This window comes from Acanthaster planci, linkage group LG06 (assembly GCF_054643075.1).
Source record: "Acanthaster planci isolate LZ-2023a linkage group LG06, COTS_SCS, whole genome shotgun sequence".
Taxonomy (NCBI): domain Eukaryota; kingdom Metazoa; phylum Echinodermata; class Asteroidea; order Valvatida; family Acanthasteridae; genus Acanthaster; species Acanthaster planci.
Window position 1 is genome coordinate 8,997,784 of NC_141782.1, and position 11,351 is coordinate 9,009,134.

Here is an 11,351-nt window from a genome sequence, read left to right on the forward strand (position 1 = left end):
CTTCCTAGAGATCAACAAAATAATCACAAGGCAAATAACAGAGGCATCAACATGAATTTCTTTTAATTGCTAAATATTGAGTATGATGGCATGTTACTCTCCATGACATTAAACGATGGTCTTCATTTTGTGAGCAGAGTCGTGTATATCAAACCGTCAGAAAAAAGTCAGAAGTTATACTGTACAAACAAAACTGCAGGACAAGCACAAAAGGTCTCAATTTGAATTCGTTTTAATGTCTACATGTTGGGTATGATGGCATGTTACTCTCCATTATATTAAAAGATGGGCATTTCGTGAGCAGAGTCGTTCATATCAAATGTCAGAAAAAAACAAGAACTGGTGAACGAGACGCCCTTTTTTGGATTGGCAGAAAGAGAATGAAGACATTCATCAACCAATTTGGAATGTGGAGTCTGTGTCTGAAAATCTTAGGATCATCACCATCGTGTGACGGCCTTGGAACTGCCCAGGTTATTAATATTTACAGGGACCTGATTGGTGTAATACAAAGCAAGACTGTCTAAGCGCCCAATCAAATACCAACTTGGTCTCTCCGTGACACCAACTGTGGCAAGGTCCAGACGTGTTGCACTACATGCATGTAACGTGAACAACAGTCAGCTCTTCTGAATTCACAACACTTGCTTGTCACATGATGAAGAGTTTTCACAGGCAGCTGTGCTGGAGGATGATGTGCCCCACTGTACATTAGTAACGATGGAGTTCCTCAAGCTCAGACTACACTGTGGGTTCAAGCAATCATCCTCAAACATGGCTTCCTGTGAAACTCCACCGACCAACCAAACAGTTCTGGTAGCAGCTACATCTAGACTACTGTACAAACGACATCATACAAAAAGCTACATCTCCTGTAAGACAAGGAATCATTAAAAAGAAGCCAATTGGCCAAATGTTTCAAATAAAACCAAACCGACAAAATACCACCTGAATTAATTTTTTCAGTTCACTTGCGTTCCCCGAGTTCATTTCCAAAGTATCATCCCATAACCTCAACTGAGGCCTTTATCGTGAGACAAACAACTTGAGGGAAGCCAAAGATCTTTAGAGAGAATAAAAACCCCTGATTGGAGAGGAACGTCCCAGAAAGTCGTCTGAGGTTAGTACAAGCTCCTTATTACTTGGCACTCTACCCGTGGCAAATTTGTGGCCAGGTCAGATTTGACACGGGCTGCCCCAGATGTTTGACTTGGGATAGTACTCAATGGAAAGCACTAGCTAGCCACTCCAATCACTCAGCCGAAGACTGAGCCCTGGTGTCATCAGCATGACAGAAAGGACTGTTCCAACCATATGTAAACAAAAAAGGGTGATTCTGCCACAAAAGAAACTGAAATTCCATATTTTCAGTGCTGTGCACACAAGCTACAAAAGCTCCGAAGTTGAAAAGTCCTGAAATGCTTCTTACATGCACTAGAGAACTTGTTTTGGTAGTCCTATCTATCATGCTTCTCATAAATTTCCAACCTCATGGATGATCAGACACCAGTGAAGACTGATGCTAATCCCTTGACTTGGAGATTATTTTCAGAAGTAATTCTGTGACTCAAGCTCAATGATGATGAACCCACGAGTGTCTGTCACACAGTAACATTGCCTCTGGTGTGAGGTATAAAGATCAATATCTCATAGCCTCTTGGGAAAGTTAACTCTGATTGTCCCCAAACAAGCTCAAAGTCTTCCACCATCTTACGCAAAAGCTAGGAATTACCTAGGCCACTGACTGCCCAGCGATGAACCATGTTGGGCAATTTCAATTTGTCTAAGTTGACAGAGGGTCCAAATGTACAAGTAACAGTGATACAAACGTTTCAGGGCGATGACAATTGACCACGATGCTAAAAAATAAACGTGTAAACCAACTTTTCACAGTCCTCCTTCATTGGTTTAGAAACTGGACCCAATTTCACAGAGCGGCTCAATGAAAAAACTTGCTGAGCAAGTGTCAAGCCAAAGTTAGCAGAGCACCAGTCGGACGTGATACACATGCTGTGATTTTTTGGCCGGTAACCTGTTGCTGCTAGGAAATATTTTCTGTGCTCAACAAATTTCCCAGCTAAGCTGCTTTGTGAAATTGGTCGTGGCCTGGAGAATTCCACTTCCATGCAGGACTTTGAGCGTACCAAGGTCTCTGCATCAACCTTGCCCTCCCTCACCAGCGGCCTCAATGGTAATTGAAGTTGAATCTGGCCAAAGAGAAAGAAGACAAAAACTTCACACATACATGCAAATTGTCCGTTGGAATGAAACACAGAGCGGGATGACAAAACAAAAGATCTGAGATGTTTTCCCGATGTCACTGTCTGCAGCGTTGGTAAACAGAGTTGGTGTAATGAAGTATGCCTATGGAATAGGCACTCACTTGCAAATGAGCCTTTATGGTATCTGTTCATACTTGCTGATTGGTTATGACCTCCTCATTCTGACCAATCAGCAGCCATGTATTATATGGGCCTTTGGTAGCAAACTTGATGACGTTGGCACGTAGCCGACGTACAGGTTATGCCATTCCGAGCATACCGTCCAGATTGGTTTGGGCCGGACGGCAACCAATCAACAGCCTTAGTTTATTTCTTCTTGAAATAAAGTCAGAATTTCTAAAGATGACTTTTACTGGCTGGCATAGAGTAGACTCGTATGGAATATGTATGCTCAAATACATCGGATGTTTCAAAGCCATAGGCTCCATTGAACAAGTTGTGACACTCAGACAAGGTTTATGATTGGTTTCCAAGGATATGATTAACATGACTATCTACCTGCTTAATAACTGTGGTAAGCTGGAGATGATTGGCCCATAGCCTGGCGCGTTGTCATACAGCTCAAACAAGGGGGCGGCAACCAGCTTGTAATTTCTGGGAACGGCAAACAAGGCTGTAAAAGACAAACGGGGGGGGAAAAAACAATTCAAAAGTCAGAGGTTTAGCTAAAGTTGGCAACAATTTAAACTTGTCCTACACTTGTTACAACGGGGTAACCAAAACAGCTTAATCTGACAAAGGTGAGAGCAATATCAGTCTATATTTTAGGATATGCAATGGAACAAACTTTGAATGACAGATTATCTGAATTAGAAGAACAAGCATGTCATGATTGACAGAAATGAGGTGTTAGGCATCACTGAATAGCTAGACTTTTCATGTAAAATAAAAAACAAAATCACGGACGTGCTCAGGCATTACAGTAAAATAAAAAATTAAATCGAAAGGGCATAATAACTCCATTTGTCACATCACTGCAACGACCAATACAGGTTAACTTAAGAGATTTACGCTATTTTAACAGGGCCACAAATTAGCCACAACTCACCTTTTTCTTGAAGCTGAACAAAATACAGTCTTTTGTGTTCCTTTGGTTTTGTGATGTGGGCTGGAATATACGGATACTATAAAAACACACAAATGCATGGTTAGTTCATAGAATTAGTTGAAAGCAATCATTATTTCAAAGTTCCTGATGCTGTAATAAACCAAACACCATGCAGGAAATTCATGCCTTATTTTGGGCAATGCTGGGGCATCACTCTTTAAATCAAGTAAAACTTCTTCAGAGAGTGTACAGTTTATGGAAAACATAAGACAAAACCAAGGGCCCACTCCAAGGACCTGCCAAGAACAGGGACTGCTTAGCATGGAAAATCCTTGCTTAGCAAAAGTCAAAGAGCCTCCTCCATCAGATATCATTATAACCTACTGTGCATGTACATTCATCCCATTCCATCCACTGACTAATCAATACTTTCAATACAATGGGTGATTTTCACTCTCTTAAAAACTACTTTTACAACTTCAGTTTGCAATTGACGTGTATTTCCAGGAATGAACTACAGTGGCCCTGGTGTTATTAACCTCTGAAAAGCTCCTATACTGCACAATCCAGAAATGTAATAGCCCGATTACAGAAAAAGGCCGACTTTGAGCTTTGTATGTATTTTTTAATATTGCGCTCTAGCAACTTCATTTAAAGGGACACTAAGGCACATTTTCACCAACCTGAGGGGGCTCAAAGTTGGGTCTGTACCAGTTGGCTATGACATCCTCTACCATCCATTCCTGCTGAATACCATCCTGCCTCCCTAGAATCTGGTAAAAAAGCAAAATAATTCAGAAAACAAGTTCTGAACGGACATAACCTGCCCAAGATGACTAGTAGAATAACTATGCAAAAAGTTCCGTACAGACAGGAGTACATTTGTAATTATTTCTGTTAAAGTTGACATGTCGAGAATCCCACTACAGATTTTTTAGCAAATACAAACAAGGGGAGTGTTAAATAAAGGTATTAAAATATTTCAATTTTTTCCCAGGAAAAGTGCAGTTACTCACAAAGGAACACTTTCTTTACTGGTTACAATGCACACATCATTTCTTCGCACGCACAAACACTTCACCTATAATGTTTTTAGCGGCCCAAGTATTGTTTCAAGGGGACTGTACAAACCTCAGTCATGAGTCTCTTCAGTCCCTCCACTTCATCCTCACCAGCATTCAACTCCCCTCCAGGCCTACATGGAAGAGCCCATTAAAAGATATCAATTAAAACTGAAGTTTAAAGAGTTGATTCAATGCAATCTTTGAATACAACCTTTCAAAATGAACCTTTTGTGTCTTAGTGACCCTTATTTTCAAATTATGTTTTGCTCTTTTAAAGTGTACTTTTGAGCCTCTTTTGGGTAAATTCAAAAGCAAAACTGTGATCTTCTTAAGTTACAAAAATGTAACAGCTCACAGTTTGAAGAATGTTGTTCCGAGTTGCAGGAGAAGCACATGGGGCAGGCCATGCTCGTGAACAATTAGCACACCCTCCACTGACCGACGGGTGCCTATCTTCTCAAAGTCCTCTCTCATGCGCTGGAATCGAGCAGACACCGACGCGTCCTTCTCGTACAGTGGCTCCTTGGTGCCAAATGTGTAATTTGTGAGTGGGTAGCTGCCGGTGCAGAGAAGAGAAATCAGGGAGGTCAGCACTGAGTGATCAAACACGCAGCTCTTGCAAATTCGCAGCATGTACATTTGATCTGATGTCACAAATCTGTGTTCATATGAATCAGCCACAGAGTGTACATGTATTTCAACTTGTTGACACTGATCAGTATGACCGCCAAGCAGTGCCAAAGAAAAAAATCCTTACTTCAATTGAATCATTTTGCTGTTATCTGGTCTCACATTTTGTCTTATACAGCTGACACTGATCTGATACCACAAAGTTACCCAATTTCCCCTTTGGGAAGGGTACCAGCCATTAAGGCAAGGGATCACAGTTTGATCTGGGTCAGATTGGCACACTGCATATTATTTTTTCCTTCTTAGAAAAGTTGCAATTCTATCCTTTTCATATTTTAAATTGAATTCGAAGTTAAAATTGTAGGATATATCAATCTTTTTGTGATCCGTGGCTTCAGAGGATTTTTAGGGGGAAAGATGCCAGAAACTGCACTAGGCCTAGATTTGAATGCCATCATGTACATATGAATTCAGAATGACATTGACAATCATGGCAATATAGTTGAGTACCCCAACCTAGTGCACTTCAATATTTCCCTGGATTTTCCTCATGCATTGTTGACAAACCTCTTCATTGAAAAACTCTGAATTCATTTATTTTAAGACTAGTACTACACATGTACTGCACTTCCTTTACAATGCATGCTATTTAGCCTTTGTTAACAAGGTCAGTGTCATAAACTCTCCAGGTCTTTTTTTTGTTTTGTATGGCTTGATTAATTTGAATGAATAAAATCAGTGAATATAATCTGATCGCACGTGAATGGTTGATGTCAGCTTCTTGTGTGGCTTGATTAATTTGAATTATTAAAATCAGTGAATATACTCTGATCGAACATGTTTGGTCGATGTCAGCTTCTTGTTTGGCTTGATTAATTTGAATTAATAAAATCAGTGAATATACTCTGATAGTATGGTTCAACCGTTGATGTCACAGCTTCTCTTGGGGAGAATATATAATAATAATTAATCTAAGCGCAAAAGGGGAGGAAAAATTATCGAATATCGAAAACAAAAGCAAACAGAATTGTAATCATTGATAAAATTAAACCATTCAGAGTAAAAAGGGGAAAAAAACCCCATAATCCTCATCATGGGTATGAGTTGGCTGGGGTACGACTTGACTGGGGTACGATTCGACTAGAGTAGAAGTTGACCAGGGTACGACTTAACTCGGATACGACCTGATCCAAAATCCTCCTACATGTAGTAACACTAGTAATAAGAAATAGCAATGCCTACAGACATGACAGACGGGGAGGGATCCTTCTTGCTTCCTTCACGGTCATGTCCGTCTTTAAAGTTCTGTAGTCAGCAGACATGTGCTAACCACTAAGTGCTTCCAAACCAGTCGGGTAGTCCAACTAAGTAGTCCTCTAACCTGGTCGAGCACGCCGCACGTGCCATGTCTGGCCAGCATGCATGTCACTACATGTGATGTAATGCCAGCCATGCCAGCAAAAAAAGCATGCTCGTTTATTGAACATTGAAACAATGCAAAGTCAACGCAACTTTGGAAAGCTGTTTTCGTAAAAATAGTCGGTTTTAAAAATATTGAAGCTACTCACAGGACAGCTGTTCTTTCTCTTGGTACGTAATTTGAAGTATCATTCTTAATGGACCCAGGGTTGCTGTCTAACCGGTCGTTTCGGTACTTTGGCCAGCCCGTGGTACGCTGATTAGCCGCCATGTTGAGTTTTTAGCCCGCTAATTACCCCTCGTCTCTTGAGGGCGCACTGAGCTGGCTGGCTGTTTCCAAGGTGTGTATGGCGGAACACCTATATATGGAAGCCCGATTGAATTTTGAAAACAAGCCCCATTGTAAAATTAACAAAGTTTGGAGCCCCAAGTCCCTGAGGCCTTTCAAACAAAAACAATGTTATGTTTGGTCATGTAGATTTTCAGAGAATTTGCCTTGAATTAGGACAGTGCTCTCCTATTGTATCCGCGAATTAACACTCGCAAACTTTGTAGTTTGGGGGGAGTGGGATATGGGCCAACTGTGCCCACATTCAGTCTCTCACACTTGCCCTTCAAAGGCAAGCCCCATTTTCCAACATTGAGGTCTGATCGGAAAATCATCAGCGTGGCTTGGTTTTGTTTCAAGGGAGGGGAGATAACCATTTTTTCCCCTCATCAGTGATAAAAAGTTAACGGTGAGGGTCCAATTCGAGTTTTCTTTCAAGCAAATTAACTTGAGTGTCCCCCCCTTTCAACTCACTCCTTGTCGTTTCTTTCTCCCTTTTGCCTTTCGTACCCGTTTTGAAGTCCCCACGGGAGGGGGGAAGCATCCCCGGCGACAAGCCCGGCTTCGAGACAGGCGTGTCACGAGCCATACCCCGTTGAAAAAATTCCCACCGACCTGCATCTTCCTCGCCAGTGGTGGAAGAGGGGTTCTAAGAGCAGATATTTGACAGACAAATAACCATTGGCTTAAATTTGTGCCAAAAATTGGGAGGAGGAGATCAGGGATGGGGATGGGGGGGGATGACTTGCCCGGCCATAGAAATTTGAAAAGCGGGGCGGGGACACCATATACATTATATAGGGGGCGATGTCCGTGATACAGATGTACAGCTGTAATATGAATGTACATTCGTGCAGAATCTAACATCAACATAACGTAGTTATGAATTTTTAAAATTACTTTCCCCTTTTTGAGTGACATTTGATATATTTTAATCGTTGGGAAGTCCGGAAAATTCTTTACAAAGTGCTTAAATTCTGTTCTCTCCTCAAAACGTGTGTAGGTGGATAGACACTGGGATTTACGCCCTTGCAAATGAGACCAATCTTGCAACACATTACAGGTTAGATCATCAATATAGGATGTCAGAAAAAGTGTTAAGGTTCCATGCCAAATATGACTCTAGACAGGCTTCGGACTTGACGGGGGGGAGGGAATTGACCGGCGACTTACAAATTGCTTGTGGCTTTTTGGGTTTGGTCAAAGCACTGCCCCGGTACTTGTCAGTCATGTGCGCAGCTGTGCTCCCTTGTCCTTGGTCTGAGCTTGCTAAAAACATTAAAATAGAGCATGGAATAAAACCTGAAGATGCGGCGGCTGGAAACGAAAGAGAGATTAGGACTGGTAACTACATATTATCCAGCCACTAATCGTGGCATTGTTCTCCATTGAAATGGTCCAGAATCTCGGCTCGACTTCATGATTTTACTAGCCCTCAATTTAGTGATCCCGCTCAATTTGAGTCCACCAGAGCTACATCAGATCCAGCTTCTAGAATGAAGCCCACTTTTAGAGTTCAAGCTTCTGGTAATTACGGGGCTGCAGACGAAATGAATGTGAAGTCAGGTGGCTCGATAAAATACCTATAATGGTCCGATGGTAAATGTTTAAATGAATTGAAACACGGTAGTTACAGATCGTGTTTGTTTTGTAAAAATCGGATGTTGGCCGGTCGCTCCCGAGGGAGAATCCGCGTGCTGGACACAGTGCATGTGACCCAGGGTCGATTTTTTTTTCGTGTCCCAGTCCCATCTGACGTATGATTTTGGCAAGTTTACCGCACACTTATTTCTCTAATTTCCAAAAGTGGTTAAGGAATGCAAATGAAACATTTCAAAACATTTTCAATGATGTTTGGGAAGTCTAAAAAGTGCTTTACAATTTACTGTATTGTTTTCTTACTAAGAAAAAGTGGGGGAAGATTCGATAGACCATCCTTCTTGGCAAAAAGTGGAGGCATTTTGTACCTAATCCCCCAGGATTTATGCACATGGAAGGCATGGTATGCACTAGACGACTGTGGTTATACCTCGTTGCATTCAGAGGGACAGAGTGGGACTTGAGCACTTCATTCCTGGGTTTCTTATGTTGTACGTTTAGATCCACACGATGACGCCTGTTTTTTCGCTGGAAATTTTTTTCTTGGTCCAAATACCAAGTCTTGAATTTATGACAAGGAAACTGTGCTGTTTGCGGCATGGTGCTTGATTCACAAATCAGCCACAAAGTAATAAAATTAATTTAAAACAAACCATAAAAGTCTTTTAATACAAAGAAAAGTTAACTAAAGCAAAAGGAATATCCCAACCTTGCCCTAAAATGCAAATAAAAGATGTTATTCAACCCCAGTGATTTATTGTTTGGTATTATGGTTTTCAGATGTTTGGCTGACCTATAAATTCCGACAAAAAGCACCAATGATATTGAAATCTAAAATGAAGAAAGTGTGCCATAGAAAGAGAGCTTCCAAAATTTTAAGTGATTTACACTGAGCCAAATCTCGAAGGTGAGGGCGTCAGGATTCGTTTTTATTTCAAAAAATTGCATGAGTCAAAGGAGTTTATTTCCGTAGAGTTATGATCATCTTGTGTTACTATCAGTATTTAAACCACATTACACCGTTTTCTATGGTACTTGTCTAACATGTATAGTTTTCCGAAATGTCACTGGCAAAAAACTCGCAGTGAAATAACTGGTCCGCTGCCGCAGTAGATTTGCCTTGATTTTAGCGTAATTTCGACTCGCATGCCGCCTGACCAGGCGCGCTGCAGCTCGGCATGAGACTTTGCCTTTTACGGCAATGGAATGCGGCGAGCAACAGGTTCTGAAGCTTTTTACATGTACTGTCGGACACTCGACACTGGGTGCACAGTAGACGGGAAATGACCGGCGTGTGTGGGTCGCGTGCCGGTCAGATTCGTGGGGTGGCGATGCAGGTTATTAATGGCTGGGGGCGAGCGGAAGGGGGGGGGGTTAGGACAGTTGGCCCTGCTCTACTTAGTTTGTTTTCCAGATTATTTGACAATATATTTGAGATTTTCAAAACGCATTTTTGACCCAAAAGAAATCATCTCAGAAAACTGTCCGAAGTCAACGAAGAGAAATTTACCGTCTGTTTCTGGAGCAACTTCGTGTGCCTTGCTCAGTTTGGAAGTTACAGATCTTTAACACGACCAATGTCAGCAAGTGTAAGCCAGGGAGAGAATTATCATTGGGAAAACATCTTTTTATTTATGTTTCAGGATTTTTAGGGCTACTGAAAGAGTAGATTATTGTCAGCGCGAATGGAACCGATTAGGGATGAGCTGAAGTACGATGCGTACATTTTGCGGCAGCCTCTCTTTGTTAGCCAATATCTCTTGTTCTTAAGAGTGAGACAAGTTCACACTTAAAATCCCACATTTTACCTCATTTTGCTCTTTTTATGCACTATTTTGCCACTTACGGCAGGATGTGTCATGAATCCAATTCAGTTAAACTGTAAAGCACAAAAAATAGTCCAATGTCACTTTGAACAAGCCTGAGACCAGAGGTAAAGCTAAATTATTAGAAACAGACAATGTCAAAATAATGCTGTCTGGTCGTAGTTGACAATGTACTCGCAGCTGCATCAGAACCATTGGATTAAAATGAAAATGAGGCTGTTTCCAAAATAAGCGATTTTATTAATTTTTTTTCATCTCATCTGTATAGCTATTCTGCAATAACGACAGCCAAGAACCATCTGTGATTGGGAGACATTCCTCCACTAAAGCTCGCTCTGTCTTGGCGAGGAAAATTGGTGGCACGTGCTTAGAAACGGGGTGATTTCCAAATAAGGCCAAGTCAGCGTGCGCCACAAAGCAGCGGCCGCCCTCAGTTCGCCATCTGTCTTCTCCAGAATGCCCTCGGCGCACGAGCAAATTTGGCTTCGAGGGAAACCGCCAGAGACGAGGTTTTTTGGACCTTCTGAAGTCCCCCAATAGACCGCGTAACTCCAGAAATATGTCGAAAACTCATCACAAGACCATACGTGGAGAAAATTGCTCATGATGTGGGCAGTTTGGTCTTCGTCTTTAATTTGAAACTGCACTTAAAGTTCTAGGTTGTTTTCTCGTTCTCTGCTGTGTTTTGTTAAGGCCCTACTGGCAGAAAGAGGCTTACATTAAACAACCGTTACAACAAGATTCCCTTTATATTTACAAGTAGTACGATGCTGAAATATAAGGATAAGATAATTACCGGTTTGGGTTTAATAAAGATCAACAAATGTCATGGCGGGAGAAAATAACATATCGTTTGAGTCTCCAGCTGCTAGCTTCTCCCAAAATCAAGAAAGAGATTTTCTATTCGTTTTAAAAATACAAAAACTGTTACTTGATATAATTTCATAACATATCGCATGTGACAGAAAGGCTTTTTATATCTGACTGCTGCCTCATTTCAATTTTTATGTGATTTTCATTTTGGAAGTTTTCTGAGAGGACCTTTCTATTTCTTTGCTTTTTAAACCGATTCCAGTGCGAAACCGATTCTAGAGCACGCCCTAAAAGGTTAAATGTTTGGGGTTCAAAGAACCCTCAAAGCGTCTGCTGCCCAGA

General features: G+C 41.3%; 1 protein-coding gene across 1 annotated transcript; it reads right to left on the bottom strand.

Moving 5' to 3' along the window:
* Positions 1 to 46: 46 nt before the first annotated feature.
* On the bottom strand, positions 47 to 6,742 carry LOC110975706 (cleavage and polyadenylation specificity factor subunit 5-like). The gene is made up of 7 exons (XM_022228412.2): positions 6,593 to 6,742; positions 4,750 to 4,950; positions 4,462 to 4,525; positions 4,014 to 4,103; positions 3,331 to 3,406; positions 2,781 to 2,895; positions 47 to 2,207 (listed from the first exon to the last, which is right to left on the bottom strand). The coding sequence occupies exons 1-7, from the start codon at positions 6,712 to 6,714 to the stop codon at positions 2,186 to 2,188; spliced, it is 690 nt and encodes a 229-aa protein (XP_022084104.1). The 5' UTR covers positions 6,715 to 6,742; the 3' UTR covers positions 47 to 2,185.
* Between the last annotated feature and the right edge of the window lie 4,609 nt (positions 6,743 to 11,351).

Coding starts and splice junctions, on each gene's coding strand:
- LOC110975706 (XM_022228412.2), bottom strand. CDS start 6,714: ATGGCGGCTAATCAGCGTACCACGGGCTGGCCAAAGTACCGAAACGAC. Junction 4,951..6,592: donor AGAGAAAGAACAGCTGTCCT/GTGAGTAGCTTC, acceptor CTGCACCGGCAG/CTACCCACTCACAAATTACA. Junction 3,407..4,013: donor CCAACTTTGAGCCCCCTCAG/GTTGGTGAAAAT, acceptor GTGTTTTTATAG/TATCCGTATATTCCAGCCCA.